This window comes from Trichomycterus rosablanca, chromosome 4 (assembly GCF_030014385.1).
Source record: "Trichomycterus rosablanca isolate fTriRos1 chromosome 4, fTriRos1.hap1, whole genome shotgun sequence".
In the NCBI taxonomy this organism is placed as follows: domain Eukaryota; kingdom Metazoa; phylum Chordata; class Actinopteri; order Siluriformes; family Trichomycteridae; genus Trichomycterus; species Trichomycterus rosablanca.
Window position 1 is genome coordinate 34828644 of NC_085991.1, and position 22828 is coordinate 34851471.

General features: G+C 39.1%; 1 protein-coding gene across 2 annotated transcripts in view; it reads left to right on the forward strand.

Moving 5' to 3' along the window:
• Positions 1 to 22828, forward strand: part of pcdh7b (protocadherin 7b) — a 224898-nt gene that overhangs the window by 99080 nt on the left and 102990 nt on the right. The window contains exon 2 of one of the 2 annotated variants that reach the window (XM_062993266.1): positions 8314 to 8530. In XM_062993266.1, the coding sequence (XP_062849336.1) occupies positions 8314 to 8530 (217 nt within the window). The remainder of the gene's footprint in view (positions 1 to 8313; positions 8531 to 22828) is intronic. The other variant, XM_062993267.1, reaches the window with a different exon arrangement.

Consider the following 22828-nt stretch of genomic DNA (forward strand, 5'->3'; position numbering starts at 1 on the left):
ATATTTATAGCATGTTCAATCTTTCACAGTTATGTGGCATTAAAAAAACCTTTCATACTCCACATGAAGACAAATTAATGTCTCCATCTTCCTTTCTCAGGTCAATTTTCTCTATTTCATCATGTCCAGGTGCTGTCGTGCCTTGTCAAAATCAATCATCCAGTAGAGATTACTTTCTACACCAATCAGGCATAACATTATGACCACCTCCTTGTTTCTGCACTCACTGTCCATTTTATCAGCTCCACTGACAATTACTAACTGTAGTCCCTCTGTTTCTTTACATACTTTTTTTTGTCTGCTTTCATCCTGTCCTTCAAGGGTCAGAACCCCCACAGGACCACCACAGGACCACTACAGAGCAGGTATTATTTGGGTGGTGGATCATTCTCAGCACTGCAGTGACACTGATATGGTGGTGGTGTGTTAGTGTGTGTTGTGCAGGTATGAGTGTATAAGACACAGCAAGTTTTTAAACACCTCACTGTCACTGCTGGACTGAGAATAGTCCACCAAACAAAAATATCCAGCCAACAGCGCCCCGTGGGCAGTGTCCCGTGACCACTGAAGAAGGTCTAGAAGATGACCAACTCAAACAGCAGCAATAGATGACAGACCATCTCTGACTTTACATCTACAAGGTGGACCAACTAGTAGGAGTGTCTAATAGAGTGGACAGTGAGTGAACAGGGTGAAAGCAGGCTTAAAAGGTATGTACAGAAATAGATAGACTACAGTCAGTAATTGTAGAACTACAAAGTGCTCCTGTATGGTAAGTGGAGCTGATAAAATGAACAGTGAGTGTAGAAACAAGGAGGTGGTTTTGATGTTATGGCTGATCAGTGTATATTATATTTAAATTGTATGGTCATTTAAGCAGTAGAAGTAGTAGAAGTAGTAGTAGTAATAATAATAATAATAATAATAATAATAATAATAATAATAATACAGTAAAGAAAAAGAATACATGGGGGGCAGATTAGGTGGATAGTGTAGGTTGTTTAAAACAAAAAGAAAAAGATCCAAAACAACTGGATTTTATTTAATATGTATAATTTATTGATTTAATTTTTGTGAAGTGTTAATTGTAATTATATGAATGATTTATTGCTAGGTGAGTGATAAACAAGTGTGACATAACGATACTGGGCATATTTAGATTTTTCTGTAGATCTGTAGAGGTAGTTATGGGAAAACTGGCTGACTAACTTCCCAATGCATTTTCTTGTGCTTATGTGGGTGTTAAATATAAATTCATTTCATTTCAACTTTTTAACTTAAAAATAAAACTAGTATTTAATTTGTTTTGTTAAATATTTTATCATATAAATTAGAGTTAAGAGGCTCAAACTAACTTTAATTAAAAAGTCGTGTACAATACCCTGTCGCCTCAGAGCAAGAAGGTCCCGAGTTCAATCCCCAGGCGGGGCGGTCCGGGTCCTTTCTGTGCAGAGTTTGCATGTTCTCCACGTGTCTGCGTGGGTTTCCTCTGGGAGATCTGGTTTCCTCCCACAATCCAAAAACATGCAGTCCGGTAGATTGTAGACAGTGAATTGCTCTATAGGTGAATGGGTGTGTGTATGTGTCTCTGCCCTGCGATGGACTGGCACCCCGTCCAGGGTGTTACTGTGTGCCTTGCGCCCATTGAAAAGCTTGGATAGGCTCCAGCACCTGCCCGCAACCCTAATTTGAGAAGCGGTTAAGAAAGTGAGTGAGTGTACAATACCTGATTTACATTTAACCATTAATAAGTGTTTTTTATTATACAAATTTATCTGCCCTAGTCTGGTATTCAGCCTTTGTTTTCAGTATCTAGCTTTTCATGCTTTCCCTGTAACATTCCTGTGGGTTCTCTAATGTTTTCCCACCTCCCAATAACACCTAAACATCTGGAAGAAAAGGGTGTCTGCTTAACCAATTTAGCAATACATTGGTGTTATATCTCAACATTACACTCATGCTTTTAAAGTTTTAAACCAGAAGGATTATAGCACCAACATGATGATCTATAATTATCTTGGGATGGTGACATAATAACAGTTATAGTTCATTGACGAACTTGGAAGCAGACTGTCGATGGCACAGCATGACTGTGCATGTGTTTAAGGGCGTAAGGAGATAAATCTAATTCGTGCGAGTGTGCATGTCAGCAGTGTGAGCTTCTGTGATGGAGACTATGTGCATACGTTCACAGCTAACCTTTACAAGCTCCTTTCAATCCCCGCTCATTTATAAATCCACAAATGCCAAGGCTATGGTGACATGTCAAATCAGAGGTACAATTTGAAGCGATGAGTGCATTCTGTCAGAGGTGCAGTGAGTGGAAAAAGAAGGTGTTTGAAGAAAAGAAAGGAAAAAAATCGACTAGAGTGAGTGATGGTACTCTGTCCTCTTTAATATTCTGGAAAGCGATGGTGACATGGCACAAAGAGAGGGGGTAGAGAAATTAGGCTAATGCAGTAAAAGAGCCTTTAAGGCTATTAGTATTTAATTAATATATCGTATTAGCTAAGTCTTATGAAATTAATTTCTTTATTAGACATTTTTCCCATCGTACTTTTCTTGGACTGATATTTTTTCATGCTTTTAAAGAGAACACTGTTAGCATGCTGGTCTGTTTAGTTAAATGCCTCATTTTTATTCAGTTTATTCCTATTTGTTTCTTCCTATTTGAATTCCTGTACTACATGGATCACACTAGTCTATGCTGGAATTTAATTTTCATCAACTGCTTAATCCTAGACAGAGTCGTGGCAGGTCTGTTCCCAACGGGGAACACTGGGTGCAAAGTAAGAACACCCTGAACTGGGCGCCAATCCATTGTAAGGCTCCGGCCAACATTCGCGCCAAGTATACAGTGCATGAATTTGGCTTTTAAGCAATACAAGACAGAAGTGTGAGTACTTTCTAATCATAGACAATTAAGCTTTACTTTTAATAAGAGCTTTCAGGAATATTTTGGGAATTGAATTAAAAGCCAACCATAATTTTTTTAATCATAAATTAATTTTGTGTGCGTCTCAGTAGTCTTACAGTGATTTTGGCTCAAATGTTCCTTAGAGAGGGGGCAGAGGACAGCAGGACCACTTTTTTATCTGTCGTCTACCAGCATGTGTCAGAGTCAGTGGTTTAATTACGAGGCCACAATGCTCATTAAAGCATTAGAATTTAATTTTCCTCTTGCAGACAAATCTCTCTCCCTCTCTCTCTCTTTCTCTGAGAGAGGTCTGACCTGTAGAATGCCACTGTACAATCATTAAAAGGTGCGTCAGTTGTTGGGAACCAGCCATGTGGCGCCTCACCTACTACAAAGCTTTATTACACTCGTCCTGTTCAACTCGTTCACCCACATAGTCACAGTTTATTATTGTCTGGGTTTTTTTTATGTTTATTAGCTAAAGAGAAAAAATAAAAAGGATACTTTTTTCAGGGACATTTCTTATATATGCTTACATGTTTACTTTGTAGAAAACAGCTATAGCTTTAGCATGGTTTACTCTTTTCTATTACCCTTCTGTTTGCCGTATTTCTTCCATTTAGACAACCTGGAGAGCTTTAAATACAGCATTTTTGTAGTGAAGGCTAGAAAACAACAATAAAATAAAAAGGATACTTTTTTCAGGGACATTTCTTATATATGCTTACATGTTTACTTTGTAGAAAACAGCTATAGCTTTAGCATGGTTTACTCTTTTCTATTACCCTTCTGTTTGCCGTATTTCTTCCATTTAGACAACCTGGAGAGCTTTAAATTAGGGCTGTCAAACGATTAAAAATTTTAATCGCGATTAATCGCAGAATTTCATATAGTTAATCGCGATTAATCGCATTAAATAAAATCTGTGTAAATGTTATAGAAAACAAGGTTTTTTAAGTGAAATGTGAAAAGTGGATGTTTCTACACGAAGTGAGTGTGTTTTGACCCTTTTGGGGCTTCCATAGTTCATGGACTAGCGTGCTTGACTCCGGTATTCAGTGCCGTAACAGATTAAGTTAATGAAGTGTTTTGCTCCTGACAACTTGTGAATATACCGTGTATTTATTTATTTATTATGCAAGTGCATCCCTACGACGCTCAGTTATATTATTTTAACAAACCGCAAATGAACAACGGTGGCAAGTCCGACATTAAAACGTTGGTTCTACCAGTCAAGTCTCAACATGAACTAGAATTTGCGTTAACGGCACTATTTTTTTTAATCGCGTTAAATTGAGATTGCGTTAATGCGTTATTATCGCGTTAACTTCGACAGCCCTACTTTAAATACATCATTTTTGTAGTGAAGGCTAGAAAACAACAATAAAATAAAAAGGATACTTTTTTCAGGGACATTTCTTATATATGCTTACATGTTTACTTTGTAGAAAACAGCTATAGCTTTAGCATGGTTTACTCTTTTCTATTACCCTTCTGTTTGCCGTATTTCTTCCATTTAGACAACCTGGAGAGCTTTAAATACAGCATTTTTGTAGTGAAGGCTAGAAAACAACAATAAAATGTCATTTTAAGTCACTAAGTCACAACAGTATATAAGAGCTTCTCTTCTACCAGTTTATATGTTGTCCTTGTCTGTGCAAATTTTTTTGTTAGCTATTCGAAATGCCATATGTCCATCTGAAGGTTCATCTGAAGTGCATCAGGGTGACTTAGTGCCAGACTTAGCAAACCATTTAGTTCCCCCTTATGCCCACTTCCATCCAAAAAAACAAACAAACATATGTATAATACACACACACACACACACACACACACACACACACATACAGTGTATCACAAAAGTGAGTACACCCCTCACATTTCTGCAAATATTTGATTATATATTTTCATGGGACAACACTATAGACATGAAACTTGGATATAACTTAGAGTAGTCAGTGTACAGCTTGTATAGCAGTGTAGATTTACTGTCTTCTGAAAATAACTCAACACACAGCCATTAATGTCTAAATAGCTGGCAACATAAGTGAGTACACCCCACAGTGAACATGTCCAAATTGTGCCCAAATGTGTCGTTGTCCCTCCCTGGTGTCATGTGTCAAGGTCCCAGGTGTAAATGGGGAGCAGGGCTGTTAAATTTGGTGTTTTGGGTACAATTATCTCATACTGGCCACTGGATATTCAACATGGCACCTCATGGCAAAGAACTCTTTGAGGATGTGAGAAATAGAATTGTTGCTCTCCACAAAGATGGCCTGGGCTATAAGAAGATTGCTAACACCCTGAAACTGAGCTACAGCATGGTGGCCAAGGTCATACAGCGGTTTTTCAGGACAGGTTCCACTCGGAACAGGCTTCGCCAGGGTCGACCAAAGAAGTTGAGTCCACGTGTTCGGCGTCATATCCAGAGGTTGGCTTTAAAAAATAGACACATGAGTGCTGCCAGCATTGCTGCAGAGGTTGAAGACGTGGGAGGTCAGCCTGTCAGTGCTCAGACCATACGCTGCACACTGCATCAACTCGGTCTGCATGGTCGTCATCCCAGAAGGAAGCTGACGCACAAGAAAGCCCGCAAACAGTTTGCTGAAGACAAGCAGTCCAAGAACATGGATTACTGGAATGCCCTGTGGTCTGACGAGACCAAGATAAACTTGTTTGGCTCAGATGGTGTCCAGCATGTGTGGCGGCGCCCTGGTGAGAAGTACCAAGACAACTGTATCTTGCCTACAGTCAAGCATGGTGGTGGTAGCATCATGGTCTTGGGCTGCATGAGTGTTGCTGGCACTGGGGAGCTGCAGTTCATTGAGGGAAACATGAATTCCAACATGTACTGTGACATTCTGAAACAGAGCATGATCCCCTCCCTTCGAAAACTGGGCCTCATGGCAGTTTTCCAACAGGATAACGACCCCAAACACAACCTCCAAGATGACAACTTCCTTGCTGAGGAAGCTGAAGGTAAAGGTGATGGACTAAACCCAATTGAGCACCTGTGGCGCATCCTCAAGTGGAAGGTGGAGGAGTTCAAGGTGTCTAACATCCACCAGCTCCGTGATGTCATCATGGAGGAGTGGAAGAGGATTCCAGTAGCAACCTGTGCAGCTCTGGTGAATTCCATGCCCAGGAGGGTTAAGGCAGTGCTGGATAATAATGGTGGTCACACAAAATATTGACACTTTGGGCACAATTTGGACATGTTCACTGTGGGGTGTACTCACTTATGTTGCCAGCCATTTAGACATTAATGGCTGTGTGTTGAGTTATTTTCAGAAGACAGTAAATCTACACTGCTATACAAGCTGTACACTGACTACTCTAAATTATATCCAAGTTTTATTTCTATAGTGTTGTCCCATGAAAAGATATAATAAAATATTTGCAGAAATGTGAGGGGTGTACTCACTTTTGTGATACACTGTATATACTTATATACAGTATATACAGTATATACACCAGGCTACCACTGTACAGTCTGTACTGTACAGAGTAGGGCTTTAGGCTATCAACTGAAAGACTGAGAGTTGAAATCCCGGCTCTGCCATTCAGCCTCTGTTGGATCCTTGAGCAAGGCCCTTAAACCTCTCTTCTCCAGGGGTGTCATACAATGGCTTACCCTGCGCTCTGACCCCAGCTGTATATATATATATATATAGTTGGCAGTTGTCGCCTAGAGGTTAAAGTACTGGGCTAGTAATCAGAAGGTCGCTGGTTCAAGCCCCACCACTGCCGGATTGCTGCGGAGTCCTTGAGCAACACCCTTAACCCTCAGTTGCTCAGACTGTATACTGTCACAGTACTGTAAGTTGCTTTGAATAAAGGCGTCTGCTAAATGCCGAAAATGTAAATATATATACATACATATACACCGACCAGGCATAACATTATGACCACTGACAGGTAAAGTGAATAACACTGATTATCTCTTCATCACGGCACCTGTTAGTGGGTGGGATATATTAGGCAGCAAGTGAACATTTTATCCTCAAAGTCGATGTGTTAGAAGCAGTAAAAATGGACAAGCGTAAGGATTTGAGCTACTTTGACGAGGGCTAAACTGTGATGGCTAGACGACTGGGTCAGAGCATCTCCAAAACTGCAGCTCTTGTGGGATGTTCCCGGTCTGCAGTGGTCAGTATCTATCAAAAGTGGTCCAAGCAAGGAACAGCGGTAAACCGGCGACAGGGTCATGGGCGACCAAGGCTCATTGATGCATGTGGGGAGAGAAGGCTGGACAGTGTGGTCCGATCCAACAGACAAGCTACTGTAGCTCAAATTGCTGAATAAGTTAATGCTGGTTCTGGTATATAAACCATGAAAGAAAATGCCCCCTCCCCCTGAAAATTTCTCTGTAGGCGTCAAGCAACAGGTCTGTACCATCTTCTTTGTGTACCCTTCTATGCTGAGAATAAAGTGAGTCATCTGACCAAATCACTTTTTCTTCTATCTATAGTTTTTGCCTCACTAAGCTCTCAAATGTGCATTAATGTTTGTAATTTAAGCTTTACAATGAGCAACCATAATATATTTTCCTGATATTCCGCTGCCAACAGTCTGTTCTTGCCGACACTCTTACTCTTAATGCAGTACACCTGTCTAAAAGCATCTGCAATTATTTTATGCATGTATTTACTCTTAAATAACTGCACATTTACATTTTCTTTTTTTTTCATGCCACTTGTCTGTGTGTGTGTGTGTTTTTTTGTGTGTAATCATACTGCTTGTTTATTTGCCCGTAGCGATGTGTTCCATCCTATATTTCCCCTGAGATTCTGTCTACTCCCTGTGTCCTGTTTTTGTTAAAAAGTAAAGCATGCAAGGAGACCTTAGCGTCCTTCAGACCTCTCTAGCTATATTTAACACCCATGTTCTGAGTGTGGCATGTGTACTTAATCCTGAGGGCTTAAAATTTATATTCGCAGGTCCTTTTTAGGTGACAATTACTGCATAAGTCATTAATATTGTCGGTTTTTCTTTACTATCCGTTACTTCAGTAAACTACTCATTAATCTTCCTTCCGCAGAACTCTCAAAGTCTAGTGGTGTGTCTGGAAACAGCCTACGAACTCCATTTACTATGTAATTATATAGGGCAGAGGTTTTAAACTCAAGACCTGAAGGGCCAGTATGTGCACTGTGACCTTTCATTAAGCACAAAATTAAGGTGTCCTTTAACGCCAAGGGTCAGACATTGCCAGACAGCATTTTACTATGAGAAAAAAAAATCAATTTGCATACTTACTGACCCCTCAAGACTTGAGCTTGAGACCCTGAAGTACTGTAGGTTAAGATAAAGCAAGTTAAAATGAACTGTCCCATCTTAAACCCTCCTTAAAACCTCCACAGTCCAGTGACCCCCAGCACTCTGTTCTCTTGTAGCCATTCCGCCGAGTGACGTTCTCGGTGGTGAGCCAACCCCAGGACCCCCACCAGGGCTCGCTGCAGAGCTGTTATGACAGTGGCCTGGACGAGTCGGAGACACCGAGCAGCAAGAGCTCCACGGGGCCCCGGCTGGGAGCCCTTCCCCTTCCCGAGGATGCCTATGAGAGGACTACGCCGGATGGCAGTGTCGGTGAGGCAGAGCATATGGAAAATGGTAGGGGCAAACACAAAAAGATAAGCTAAAAAAAGCTACAAAATTCAATTCAAACTCAAATCAGATTCTAGATGACAACAAGTCTTAAGAACGTGGCCACACACTCACACACAACCACATCGACACTGAGTTTCGACAGGGATCAAATAAAACGTCCGATGACAGATCGCTACGCTGATATGATAAACAAAAGACTTACTAGGGCCTGCTAAGCTCACGGAAATACATCACCTGAGCTTCTGTACAATACCTGTAGACATGAATTAATCAGGCTTCATTTGTCCATACTTGTGTCATTGTTTGTTTCGTTGCGCTTTAGTACATTTTATTTGCAAGCTAACACCTTTGCTAGTCTGAACACCTGCCATGCTAGGGTTTGCACGTTATCGAGCTAGCTAGCTGTGGTAGATTTTAGATCAGGTTATGGCTGTTTTTATCATGACTGCTTGTGTAGCGTGAGCATGTTGGAAATTAGCAATGATCAACCCAGTAACTTCCTTTAATTCCAATAATAAGCAACAACCAAAAGGGGAGCAGATAAAATAAATACACTATAACAACTGGAACAGCTGTTTTTAACCCTGGTGTCAGCAATATGGTGTTTCTGTAGAGTTCTATGTAAATAAAAAAAATCTAAAAGGAAACCCAATGTAACGTAATATAATCATAATTTCTGTAGAATACGATCATGTTACTCATCCAGGTTATTTAATAAAATTTTTGGCTTCCTGTTGAACTCAGAATTGCCAGATACATGAACTTTACGCCTGTACGTCTCACCTCCTATTTTAGTCTGAACAGCTGTCATGCTGATGTTTTCACTCCATCAAGTTAGTGTGGTAACTCTGAGCTCAAATTAGCTAACAGCTGCTTTGTTCAAGTCTCTAAATGTTTTTATTATTTTTATCTTTTTTGGGGCGTCTTACCCCAGTTTATAACCACCATGATTGCTTATGTGGTGTGAGCATGTGGAGAATCAGTAATCAATCAGGTAACTAATAATCCCAGTAATAAGCAATGAGCAATAACAAACAAATGAGCCAATGAGAGAGCAGAATAAAACTTTATGAATATAATAAATACTTGCGTAAAAAAGAGCAACTCTGTTTTGAGGTGCTTGCCAAGCAGATTAATCTTTTGGAGATACACTATATGGCCAAAAGTGTTTAAATAACTGACCACAAGCTTGTTGGACATCCTATTTTCAAAACAAATGGTATTAAAATTGGGTGACCTCTATGTGATCTATTCAGGTATAACAATAGCCAGTCTTCTAAGATGGGTTTTTACATGACTTTGAAGTATGTCTTTAAATTAACTTGTGCCAATTTAGCTAGTTTGGGCCCAAATATTAATGCCTTTATTTGTCATATATACAGTGTATCACAAAAGTGAGTACACCCCTCACATTTCTGCAGATATTTAAGTATATCTTTTCATGGGACAACACTGACAAAATGACACTTTGACACAATGAAAAGTAGTCTGTGTGCAGCTTATATAACAGTGTAAATTTATTCTTCCCTCAAAATAACTCAATATACAGCCATTAATGTCTAAACCACCGGCAACAAAAGTGAGTACACCCCTAAGAGACTACACCCCTAAATGTCCAAATTGAGCACTGCTTGTCATTTTCCCTCCAAAATGTCATGTGACTCGTTAGTGTTACTAGGTCTCAGGTGTGCATAGGGAGCAGGTGTGTTCAATTTAGTAGTACAGCTCTCACACTCTCTCATACTGGTCACTGAAAGTTCCAACATGGCACCTCATGGCAAAGAACTCTCTGAGGATCTTAAAAGACGAATTGTTGCGCTACATGAAGATGGCCAAGGCTACAAGAAGATTGCCAACACCCTGAAACTGAGCTGCAGCACAGTGGTCAAGATCATCCAGCGTTTTAAAAGAGCAGGGTCCACTCAGAACAGACCTCGCGTTGGTCGTCCAAAGAAGCTGAGTGCACGTGCTCAGCGTCACATCCAACTGCTGTCTTTGAAAGATAGGCGCAGGAGTGCTGTCAGCATTGCTGCAGAGATTGAAAAGGTGGGGGGTCAGCCTGTCAGTGCTCAGACCATACGCCGCACACTACATCAAATTGGTCTGCATGGCTGTCACCCCAGAAGGAAGCCTCTTCTGAAGTCTCTACACAAGAAAGCCCGCAAACAGTTTGCTGAAGACATGTCAACAAAGGACATGGATTACTGGAACCATGTCCTATGGTCTGATGAGACCAAGATTAATTTGTTTGGTTCAGATGGTCTCAAGCATGTGTGGCGGCAATCAGGTGAGGAGTACAAAGATAAGTGTGTCATGCCTACAGTCAAGCATGGTGGTGGGAATGCCATGGTCTGGGGCTGCATGGGTGCAGCAGGTGTTGGGGAGTTACATTTCATTGAGGGACACATGAACTCCAATATGTACTGTGAAATACTGAAGCAGAGCATGATCCCCTCCCTCCGGAAACTGGGTCGCAGGGCAGTGTTCCAGCATGATAATGACCCCAAACACACCTCTAAGACGACCACTGCTTTATTGAAGAGGCTGAGGGTAAAAGTGATGGACTGGCCAAGCATGTCTCCAGACCTAAATCCAATAGAACATCTTTGGGGCATCCTCAAGCGGAAGGTGGAGGAGCGCAAAGTCTCGAATATCTGCCAGCTCCGTGATGTCGTCATGGAGGAGTGGAAAAGCATTCCAGGGGCAACCTGTGAAGCTCTGGTAAACTCCATGCCCAGGAGAGTTAAGGCAGTTCTGGGAAATAATGGTGGCCACACAAAATATTGACACTTCAGGAACTTTCACTAAGGGGTGTACTCACTTTTGTTGCCGGTGGTTTAGACATTAATGGCTGTATATTGAGTTATTTTGAGGGAAGAATAAATTTACACTGTTATATAAGCTGCACACAGACTACTTTTCATTGTGCCAAAGTGTCATTTTGTCAGTGTTGTCCCATGAAAAGATATACTTAAATATCTGCAGAAATGTGAGGGGTGTACTCACTTTTGTGATACACTGTACATACACAGGTGTACAGTACAATTATTTTTTTTTTTATTCGCATATCCCAGCTCATTGTATGGTGCCCCTGGAGCCGATTGATAGGCCAAGGCTCTACCCACTACGCTACCACTGTCTGTGGGAATACATATCCACTGTCCAGGCCACTGGAGTTTCTTTAAACCAAGCTTTTCTTTGTTTCTTTAAAAAGCTTGCTTTGTGCACAGAGGCCTTCCCTAAACTGTTGCAACAAATTTGCTGCAAGCATATTTAGCAGACGCTTTTTATCCAAAGCGACTTACAGTACTATGACAGTATATTGTCTAAGCAATTAAGGGTTAAGGACCTTGCTCAAGGGCCCAGCAGTGGCAACCTGGCAGTGGTGGGGCTTAAACCAGCGACCTTTTGATTTCTAGTCCAGTGCCTTAACCGCTAGGCTACAACTGCCCATATAATTCAACAGTTGTCGTGTCACAATACTGTTGTCGAAACAGTGTTAAATCTTTCATTTGAATTTTTCTGAAATATATTGAGGTACATAAATATAAATATTATATTCTTAATATTAATAGATTGGAGCGTATGTTATTCTAATTAAAATAGATGTGATAAATTCATCATGTTATTAATGTTTTATTTAGGTCTCAAAACAATATAAATAATTTAAAAAGTAATTAAAAAAAGGTTAAATAAATAAATTCAACACAAAGTTTTTAACCCATAGTTAAGCTATACTCTATTTGAGTTCAGCAAAAGCCTGTTTAGATTTACACTCCTCAGCAAAAATGAAAACACATACCTTAGGACAGATTTAGAAACGGTATCAAAATGTGCATACATTACTTCTGTTTGTTTACTGTTAGAATTGCAGCAGTTTGGTTTATAGCTTCGACAGTACCTATAGCAGAGTGAAGCCAATAGTGCTCTCTTATATTTTAAATCTTTTGAAAGATGCTATTTGGGTTTATCATGTGTTGTACATGCATTAAGACCTAAATACATTTACACAGACAAATCAACATAAACACTAATTCTGACCAAAGATTTAATCAGATGCAGTTTACGTAAGTATTGATTTTCTATTGAATGAATAAATTGAAGGATTACTCACCTTTAATCACATATGAATTTAATTTAGATTTGATTATTCTGATTAAATTGTTTATTTCAATTTATTTTAATGTTGCAGTAGGTCTGATTTCCCAGGAATCACTGCACGCATTGCAGTAACACATCCCAGAAAGAATCCATCAATGGGCCTTGGCCAAACAAAGCTGTAGAATAATACCTAGTTAATAAAATGATATTTATTGTTCAGTGCCCAAGGCTTCTATAAATCAGTGTCTAGACTCGGAGTGTGCCCAACACGACTGCTTGTATAAAGAGAACATATAATTTATCGGTGATAAGTCATGCATTTCGAGTTCCCCAAAATCTAGTCACAATACCCAAGGTAAACGAAAGCCAATGAGTGTGTAAGAGGAACGTCCTCAAACCAATCAAAACATTAAGAAGAGCTGGAGCCACGATTCTCAACCTACAGGTCACCTGATTCACTGACCAGACATAACATTATGACCACTGACAGGTGAAGTGAATAACACTGATTATCTCTTTATCACGGCATCTGTTAGTATCGGGATATTTTAGACAGCAAGTAAACATTTTATTCTTAAAGTTGATGTGTTAGAAGCAGGAAAAATGGGCAAGCGTAAGGATTTAAACGAGTTTGACAAGGGCCAAATTGTGATGGCTAGACGACTGGGTCAGAGCATCTCCAAAACTGCAGCTCTTGGGGGGTGTTCCCGGTCTGGAGTGGTCAGTATCTATCAAAAGTGGTCCAAGGAAGGAACAGTGGTAAACCGGCGACAGGGTCATGGGCGGCCAAGGCTCACTGATGCAACAGACGAGCTACTGTAGCTCAAATTGCTGAAGAAGTTAATGCTGGTTCTGATAGAAAGGTGTCAAAATACACAGTGCATCACAGTTGCAGGGCTGTTTTGGCAGCAAAAGTGGGACCAACACAATATTAGGAAAGTGGTCATAATGTTATTCCTGATCAGTGTATGTTAAACAAACATTAGTTATAGAGTTATTAAATCTTTATTTATTTAATTAAAATATGGAATTCTAGAATAATTATTTTATTGCTCTAGGTTATTTGTGTTACTTGAACAAAATGCAGTATTAACACTAATTAGCCTAATACCTCAATAAAAACAAAGTGTGAAGGAACTCCAGTGACACAGAGCTTTGACCATGCAATGACTTAAAGCATTGGTTGCAAGCAAAGCCTTATGGTTTATAATTTACAATTTGTCATTGGCACAATCCAAAATCTTGGGAAAATCCTTCGAGATATACAATGAAGGCTGTTATAGCTGCAAACGAGGTCTAAAACTCTACAATAATGTCCATAGACATTGTAGAATGTCCAGCAAGCTAATGGAATGGAGTCGACATACTTCTAGTCATATAGTGAGCAACAAGCTCAAGGTAGGTACCCTTTTAGGTTTTGTCAATAGGTTCACTGTTCTCGGGCTGGAATGCAGCAAAAAAGGTTGCCAGACTCTCTCTTGATGTCATCTAATACTTTATCAGTAAGAGGTCGCTTTTGTTGGCGCTCAGTCTACCGTTTCCTTCAAAGTGCAGACTATTTAGGTACCACAGATAAAAGCTTGGCCATCTAGATGTTCATCAAAATTCTTCTTATTATTACTGGGGAGGAACAATAGTGTTCTGTTAACCTGAAAAAAAAATGACAACAACATGAGACTACATCACAATCTAAGAAAATTCCAGAAGTGTATAACAGTCTGGTAGTCTGGTATTTCTGAGGCTCTCAGACTCCACTTAACTGCAGTGAGAGAAAATAGCATTTTTCCTCTATAAAGGTGTTATGCATGGCAAGTGATGTTCTACTTGTTTAAGAAAAAAGGTAAAAAGGAGAGACATTCTGAACATGTTGCATTGACCACTGTTTACCACTGATGTAGTATAGAACATGACTCATTTTAGGTAATTGGCACTGCAGCTATAATGTAATTTACAAGGGTTCTTCAAAACGTTTCTGCACTTTTTTAAACTCCATTTATTAAGAATTTCAAAACAAATGACACCACTTTTCTACATAGTCACCTTCCGGTGCATTTTTCCCAGCATCATGCCATTTTTTTAATGCCATCAGCAAAAAAAACGTTTTTGGTTAAGCGTGTAGCCACAGATGGACCACTGCTTTTACATCATCATCACATGAAAATCTTCTTCCTCTTAAAGCTTCTTTGAGCGGTCCAAAAAAGTGGAAATCAGACACGACCGATTACTACTAATCATTGTCATTGAAACACAGAGGAGGACACTTCCTTAATATCCTGAGGTGACAGTAGGAATGTAAACATTCACATGTCTGTGTAATGTGTGTTATTCAAACAGTATGTAGATTTAAATACTGGAAAAATTCAGCAGGCTGGTTCATGACCTGCACCCTGTGGTGGTGGGGATAAGGCTAGTTAAAATGGAAGCATTGCTTTTCTGAGATGCACATCTGACATGCATTCTAAAATAGTTTCAGAGACATGGCTGGTATAAATTAACCATCAGAGCTGTGCGTTAAGACTGGGCTCCTACAGGATCCAGCAAAGTGTGCACTGAACATTATTATTAACTATCTATATTTAAATGATATAAATAAAATAACCAACAAATATTCTTTAAGAAGAAAAACACCTTCTAGGCTGTAATTTTGATCTTGTTTTATTAGATTAAATAACTCATTTGGTTCTGTTTTGAGAATGGAATTAAACCAGTTAAGTTCCGTAGAGAATTACAGGCAGGTACACACAGAATATAATAATAGCAGTAGTGGGTGAGTGGGAGTAGTTCAGATGTTGTGCAGAAATGGGCTGGTATAAGATTGAAGGAAAAAAAAAAAAGACTTGGCTCAGGTCTAGTCAGAGTGTCGTAAATGGCTTTTCAGGAGCAAAGACGTCACCCTGAGGGCAGTCAGTGACTGCCATTGGTGCAGAAATATAAAAGCTGTTGGTGGAATAAGGAGAATGTGATTGGAGAACATTGGTCTAAATGTAAATTAAATAAGCTTGACGGGAGAAGTCGTGCTATAACCCACTCTGTGTGTTAGATGTAGGGATTTGTCCTCTGGGAAATTTTAAAGGCTCACAGTAAGACAATGCCAGGTCAAATCAGCAGCAATTATGGCTGCCTTCAAATCAGCGTGGGTTTGAAGCAATAGAGAGGAATCAATAAAAAACAGGTAGATTAGATCAGAAAGTAATCCGGCCATCAATCTGGGATCCTGCAGAGGAGAACCTGAGGGGAAACGCAAGTATTTAACTTAAATATTTAACTTCAGAATTGAATAAATTCTGTAGCGGCGTGGTGGTGCAGCTGCTGGGGATGAAGGAAGGATGGGGGGGGGGGGGGGGGGGGGGGGGGTAGGGAACTCTTGCTTTCTACCAGAATTCCTAATTGTTTGAGGTTCATTCATTCATTCACTGTTTAACCACCACTTAATTTTATTTTGGTTAGGGTCAAGGTGGGTCTGATTCTGATCATTTTGAGGTTCTTTACCATACTTCCTTCATTCATTTACTGTTTAACCACCACTTTATTTTGGTTAGAGTAAAGGTGGGTCTGATTCTGATCATTATTTGAGGTTCTTCACTCGTGCTTCATTAATTAATTCATTCATTTGTCTGTTTAACCACCACTTTATTTTGGTTAGGGTCAGTCAAAGTGGGTCTGATTCTGCTAATTTTTGAGTTTCTTCACTCATGCTTCATTTATTCATTCATTCACTGTGTAACCACCACTTTATTTTGGTTAGGGTCAAGATGGGTCTGATTCTGATCATTTCTTGAGGTTCTTCACTCGTGCTTCATTCATTTATTCAATTCATTTAATTCATTTGTCTGACTAACCACTGCTTTATTGTGGTCAGGGCCAAAGTGGGTCTGATTTGCTGTGTGAAAGGCAGAAAACACTAGTCCATCAGGTTGCCAGTCCATCACAGGGCAGACACACACACACACACACAGATACAGGCTAGTTGGAGCTACTAAAATTGCCATGACTCCATTTCTTTGGACTTGAAACCTGGATGAAACTGGATCATCGGAGAAAACCCCTGCAGAGAGAGGGAGAACATGCAAACTACACACAGGAAGGACCCTAGTTACCCACTGTGCCACCCCATTCTATTTACAATATGTGGATTTCCAGATGGTTATATATATATATATATATATATATATATATATATATATATATATATATATATATATATATATATATATATATATATAATTAATGGCAAACAAACCTCTACTAATAACTAGCTAGCTACACTTAAAAGAAGCTTTAGTGTTTCCTACACACACCTATTTGAAACATTTTATGAAAATTCTTTTAGCCTAAGCGTGTTTACAATTAGTTCTGTAACAATATACTCTGCTACTTCATCATCTGATAGCATTAAGTATGTTTTGTAGTAGGTTTGCTTCCCTCTTGTGTTTTTAATACACTGATACTGGAGGAGCATTAGGAGCATTTAATTGTTGGAAAAAGACTGATGTAGCATTTTTAATAGCCCGAAAGTCAGCAGAGTAATATTTCTTTAGCAGAATGTGCTTTAATAATGAATAAAAACATTAGTCGAAAACTGCAGCATGCTGCATAGAGTCCTGACAACCCAGATACACACACACACACCCTTGCTGATAGTAGAAATGTCAACACTTTAAAGCTGGATTCTGTAATGCATGTGAATTATGTGTGTGTAGGATGTGTGGCGGCCCAGATGGGGTGTGAGAGTGGGATTTAGCTAGTAAGGCAGGACTCAGGGCAGGGCAGGAAAAGGCCATCTCTCTTATGGCGAAGCCTGCTGTGGACAGCATGCAAGCACACACATATACACACACCCAAGCACCAAATTCCCACGAATTAGCTGAGATGGTAAAACCAGCCACATCCTTGTTTTTAATTGGAAGCTTATAGCACATCATTGGGCAGATCAACACTCTTGGATGAGACTGTTAAATACTACTTCTATACACAGATTGCTAACAGTGGCTTGTGTTACTTAACTTATGAGACAAGAGACAAATGTCACTTATTCCACCTAAAACAGCTTGTTTAATTCTAGTTTTTGACTCCAGGTGAGGGATGACTACTGCACTCTAGGAGCTTAAACTTATAATATGAACAGAGCTTTTTGTTTAAATACTCTTAGCACTCAGAAGCTTCCCTAACACTGCCAAAATACTGCGATTACCTTTCACAAACCCCCTGCAACATTCTAATCCCTATCAAAGTGTGCCAGGTTTCTCAAAGTTTATTTTGGCCCATTCTCAGACACACTTCTAACAAGTATAAACCAATCTTTGGTGAGAAGAGGCACTTATTCTCCTTCAACTTTTCACACTAACAAGAAAAAAAGAGAGAAAAAAAATCTGTAGGGGATTCAATAGGGGATTGGAGTTGCCTGGCCAAGCATCTGGTGCTGAGAAGCATAACCTTCCTCAAGGGTACAGTAACACAAAACAAGATCCTTCACCACGGTGTGAACTCAGAACCTTTGTCGTCTCTGGCCACTGCTCACTTTGCTTCACCTGAGGCTAAGTTTCACTAGGAAATGCAACATGTCAGATGTCATGGAGAGTTGAAAGGATAAAGTTAGATATGTATAAGACCAAGCTTAAAGATGTGAATGAAAGACAGGATGTTCTGGAGGAACACTATCCATATAGTCACATGAGTTTGAATCGACTTGACAGAACATATAATAATCCTACTTCTACTACTACTACTACTAATAATAATAATAATATGTTTACATTAGTCTGAATCAACTAGACAGAACATATAATAATCCTACTACTACTACTAGTACCACTACTAAATATAATAATAATATGTTCACATGAGTCTGAATTAACTGGACAAAACATATAATAATCCTACTACTACTACTAATAATAATAATAATATGGTCACACGAGTCTGAATCAACTTGACAGAATTTATAATAATAATACTAATAATGCTGATACTACTACTATTACTACTTTTGCTACTACTACTAATAATAATATGGTCACACAAGTCTGAATCAGCTTGAGAGACATTATAATAATGATGATACTAATAATAATGCTGATACTACTACTACTATTAATAATAATAATAATAATAATAATATGGTCACACAAGTCTGAATCAACTTGAGAGACATTATAATAATGATGATACTAATAATAATGCTGATACTGCTTCTACTATTAATAATAATAATAATAATATGGTCACACGAGCCTGAATCAACTTGACAGAACTTATAATAATAAGTTATTATAATAATAATAATTTTCCTCAACTGTGAATGAACTTTACTAGTATTGTATTGTAAGTATTGTATTGACACATTGATGATTAAAGGACAAATAATCTCTAATTATTTTTTTTTTCCACCAATAATCAGTTTAGTGTAGCTATTTCCAAAGTGCTGTCAAACAAACTGACTGAAAAGTAGCTCAAGGTCTGTCCATGTCCTAATTTTATCTTAAAAAAGTTTATCTATGGAACTAGATAAACTACATAGAATCCTTTCTGTGTGGAGTTTGCATGTTCTCCTTGTGGGTTTCTTCAGGGGTTTTCTCTCCAAGTCCAAAGACATGCAAGTGAGGTTAATTGAAGATACAAAATTGCCAGTGATGGTGTTTAACTTTAAACTTGTGAACTGATGAATCTTGTGTAATGAGTCACTACTTGTAACCAAAAATAAAAAATATGAGGTTAAAATCCTAATTAACAAACAAAATAAACACATTTCCTTTTTTTTTTTAAACAATTTATTTATTTATTAGGATTTTAACGTCATGTTTTACACACTTTGGTTACATTCATGACAGGACAGGTAGTTACTGCTTACACAAGATTCATCAGTTCAAGTCTTTTAATGTCAAACACAGTCATGGACAATTTTGTATCTCCAATTCACCTCACTTGCATGTCTTTGGACTGTGGGAGGAAACCGGAGCTCCCAGAGGAAACACACACAGACACGGGGAGAACATGCAAACTCCACAGAGAAAGGACCCGGATTGCTCCACCTGAAGATGGAACCCAGGATCTTCTTGCTGTGAGGCAACAGTGCTACCCACTGAGTCACTGCGCCGCTCTTTATAGGAACAAAATGCAGTCAGATAGTCTTACAACTCTGTGCTTACCCCAATAAACATGTTTTAGGGAAAAACAAAAATGTTGTTGTACTATCGTCAGTTAAACAGAGGTTCAAGCAAACTAATCACAAAATGTCTTAACTTTTCTGGAAACTTCTCAACTTGGTGGTGGATTCTTACAGAAAGCTATTTTGCGTCCCGCTGTTCCTTCAGTGATTTATTCATGACTTGTGTGTGAACCTTGGCCAGTCTGCAGTGGCGGTGAGAATCCTTGTCAACCCCTTCTTTCTCAGGCTTAGACAATTGTGCCCAGCCATGTTGATAGCACTGCTGAGATTCTAAGTTAAAAGCTTGAGATCTGGGTTGGTGGGCTGGTATATTAGACCACCGTGTCACCCGAGCATCCTAAGTGAGTTTTAATTTTTTATTCATTTAGTAAGTGCATGTATTCACACATTTAGTAGCTGTAAAATTGTCTAAGAGGTCAGTTATCAAAGTGATCAGGTGTCTAACGTTCATAAAGTGTCAGTGTTTATGACATGCTTAGATGACATTGTGGCTTTACGTAGCAGCTTTAATCCTTCTTCATAGCTAAAAAAAAATAATAAAAAGACAGTTCGTTTGATGAGCCAGATCCAAGAGGCCAGATGGCAATGTGATTGGTGTTTAATTAAAGCTATCCATATTTCTGAATAGCTCATGAGCCCCACAATACAATAAGCCAAATCTTCTGCACAACCCAGGTGCAGACAGTAGCTGTTATATGCTGTTCATTTTTTTCTCTTTTTATTGATGCATATACTTAACTGAACACCTTTATAATACCATTGTAAGGGTGCGGTGCCAGCCAGATGATACCCACATTATCCAGTCTAAAGAAAGGATTAGATTTAAGATCTTAATGATTAACCAAAAACACCCGTGTAACTGACAGAATAAAAAATAAAACAAGTCCTACATATAACCGTTCACACTTGTAAATTACTACGCTTGCACCTGTGCATGCTTGTAAAATTTCTTAATTGCTCTTCGTTGCTCACTCGGTTGCACACCTTTCATCCTTGCAAACCTGCAGCCGTTCGATTGCAACCTGCATGATCACACAAGCCCAAAGCAAACATTGGTAAATTTGTAGATTAGGAGTCATTCAGAGCTTCAAAACAGTGATTTCCCAGTTGCTACTGTAAAAAACACAACTCACAGCTCACAAGTCTGTACTTGGCTGGCAGTCAGAGTGGGAAAAATCCCCCCCCAAAAAAAAAAAAAAAACCTACGAAACCAGGACAACTGCTATGACTTGATGTCAAGAACTGGAGCTGGATCTACCGCAACACAAGACAGTGTGTGAAAATCTGTGTTGTTTTGTTGCTTAGTGTCATAGCAACATTGTAACTTTGAGCTTTTTTCGTCATGCGGGGCAAAACATCCAAAGCTTTAGCACTTGATATGTTAACACTGGCCTTTAAAGGTGGCTAGTGTGTTGGGAACTGTGCCATTTTGGAACTACAGCAGATGACATAAAACAAATAAATGACTAGAAAAATGCAGATGTTGCAGGGATGTTTTGCTGGCATGGTTTGATTGTACTAATCCCCCAAATGAGGAAGGTCACTGATAAACACAATTAGTCTGACTAATCATCAGAAGTGCGACTACTTATTAGATTATTCATTTTCATCAACTGCTTCATCCTGGTTATGATTGTGTTAGGTCTGGATCCACCATGAAACAATCAGTGCTGAGTGTGTAACCACCCTTCACTTACATTTAATCTCTCACTTATAGAATTATTTAAAGCAGCCAGTCCACCTTCTGCTTGGTTGAGAGGTGAGAGTACCTAGTGATTTAAGTGTCTGTACCTGTAATCTATAAATCTATAGACTGCAATTTTCAACAATTGTGTAAATCTAGAATTAAACCAGCTATTTCATTCATTTTTACTATTGCTTTATCTTGGGCAGGGTCAGGGTGGGTTGGGCTTTACATGAGTTCCTGGACAAAATGCAGTAAAACACCCTGGACTGACACCAATTCATTGCAGGGCCTCAGTGTTAGCTCAGTGATTAGAAAACTAATTTTGTTGGTTGCAGGTTCAAGCCTCACATCTGCCAGGTTGCCACTGTTGGACCCTTGAGCAAGGCCTTTAACCGTCAGTTGCTTGGATTCTATATGATCACAATTGTAAGTCGCTTTGGATAACACTATTTAACACAATTACCACCCTCAGACAGAGCCAATCATGTATAGATGGATATGCCAGACCAGCTGATAGCACTATTGGGGATTCAAACCCTGGCCCTGGATCCCAGCTAGAGTTAGCTAACAAACTTTACCACAGCACCACCCAATCGCCTACCAGTTTCATCTTTGTTTTTTTAGTTTGTTTTTAACCATTAAAGAAAGTGATAGAAATGTGTGTTATTGCCCTGGCAGTCACTGGATGTCTATTTTGCACAGATTAGATTAAATTAGATTCAACTGTATTGTCATTGTGCAGAGTACAAGAACAGAGCCAATGAAATCCAGTAGCATCTAACCAGAAGTGCAACATAGATAATATTTATATACTGTATATTACACTTAAAGTGCAGAAGTGACCAGATAAGTGAAATGTGGAGACATAAATTAAGACTATTAAACAGATAATGCTGATTGTACAGTGTATAGACTAGTATAATAATTACAGAGTGATCAAAGGTGACTAAAAGTGGCTAAATGAATGGGTAATGAATGAGAAAAATTAAAGTAAAGTATATAAGTATAGCAGATATATACAATATATACATTATTGTTTGTGCTGGTGTAAATAGTGCAATAGTGACATGTGCAAATTTGCAAATACGCATGCTATATACAGATGATATGATACACTTGTGAATAGTACAGAGTTCAGTGTGATCCAGAGTGCAGTGATACTTTTAAAGTGGTATGGTAGAGTTTAGCAGATGTTACAGACAGTGCCATCCCAAGTTATCCACACCAAAAGATGAATTCCTCGCTAATGACCCAACACCTCATTCAAATACATTTCCCTCACATTTAATCTGTATGCATGTTTTTATGCCCCGGCTAGTAAGCATTCTCTTTTTGTCATTTTAGCCTT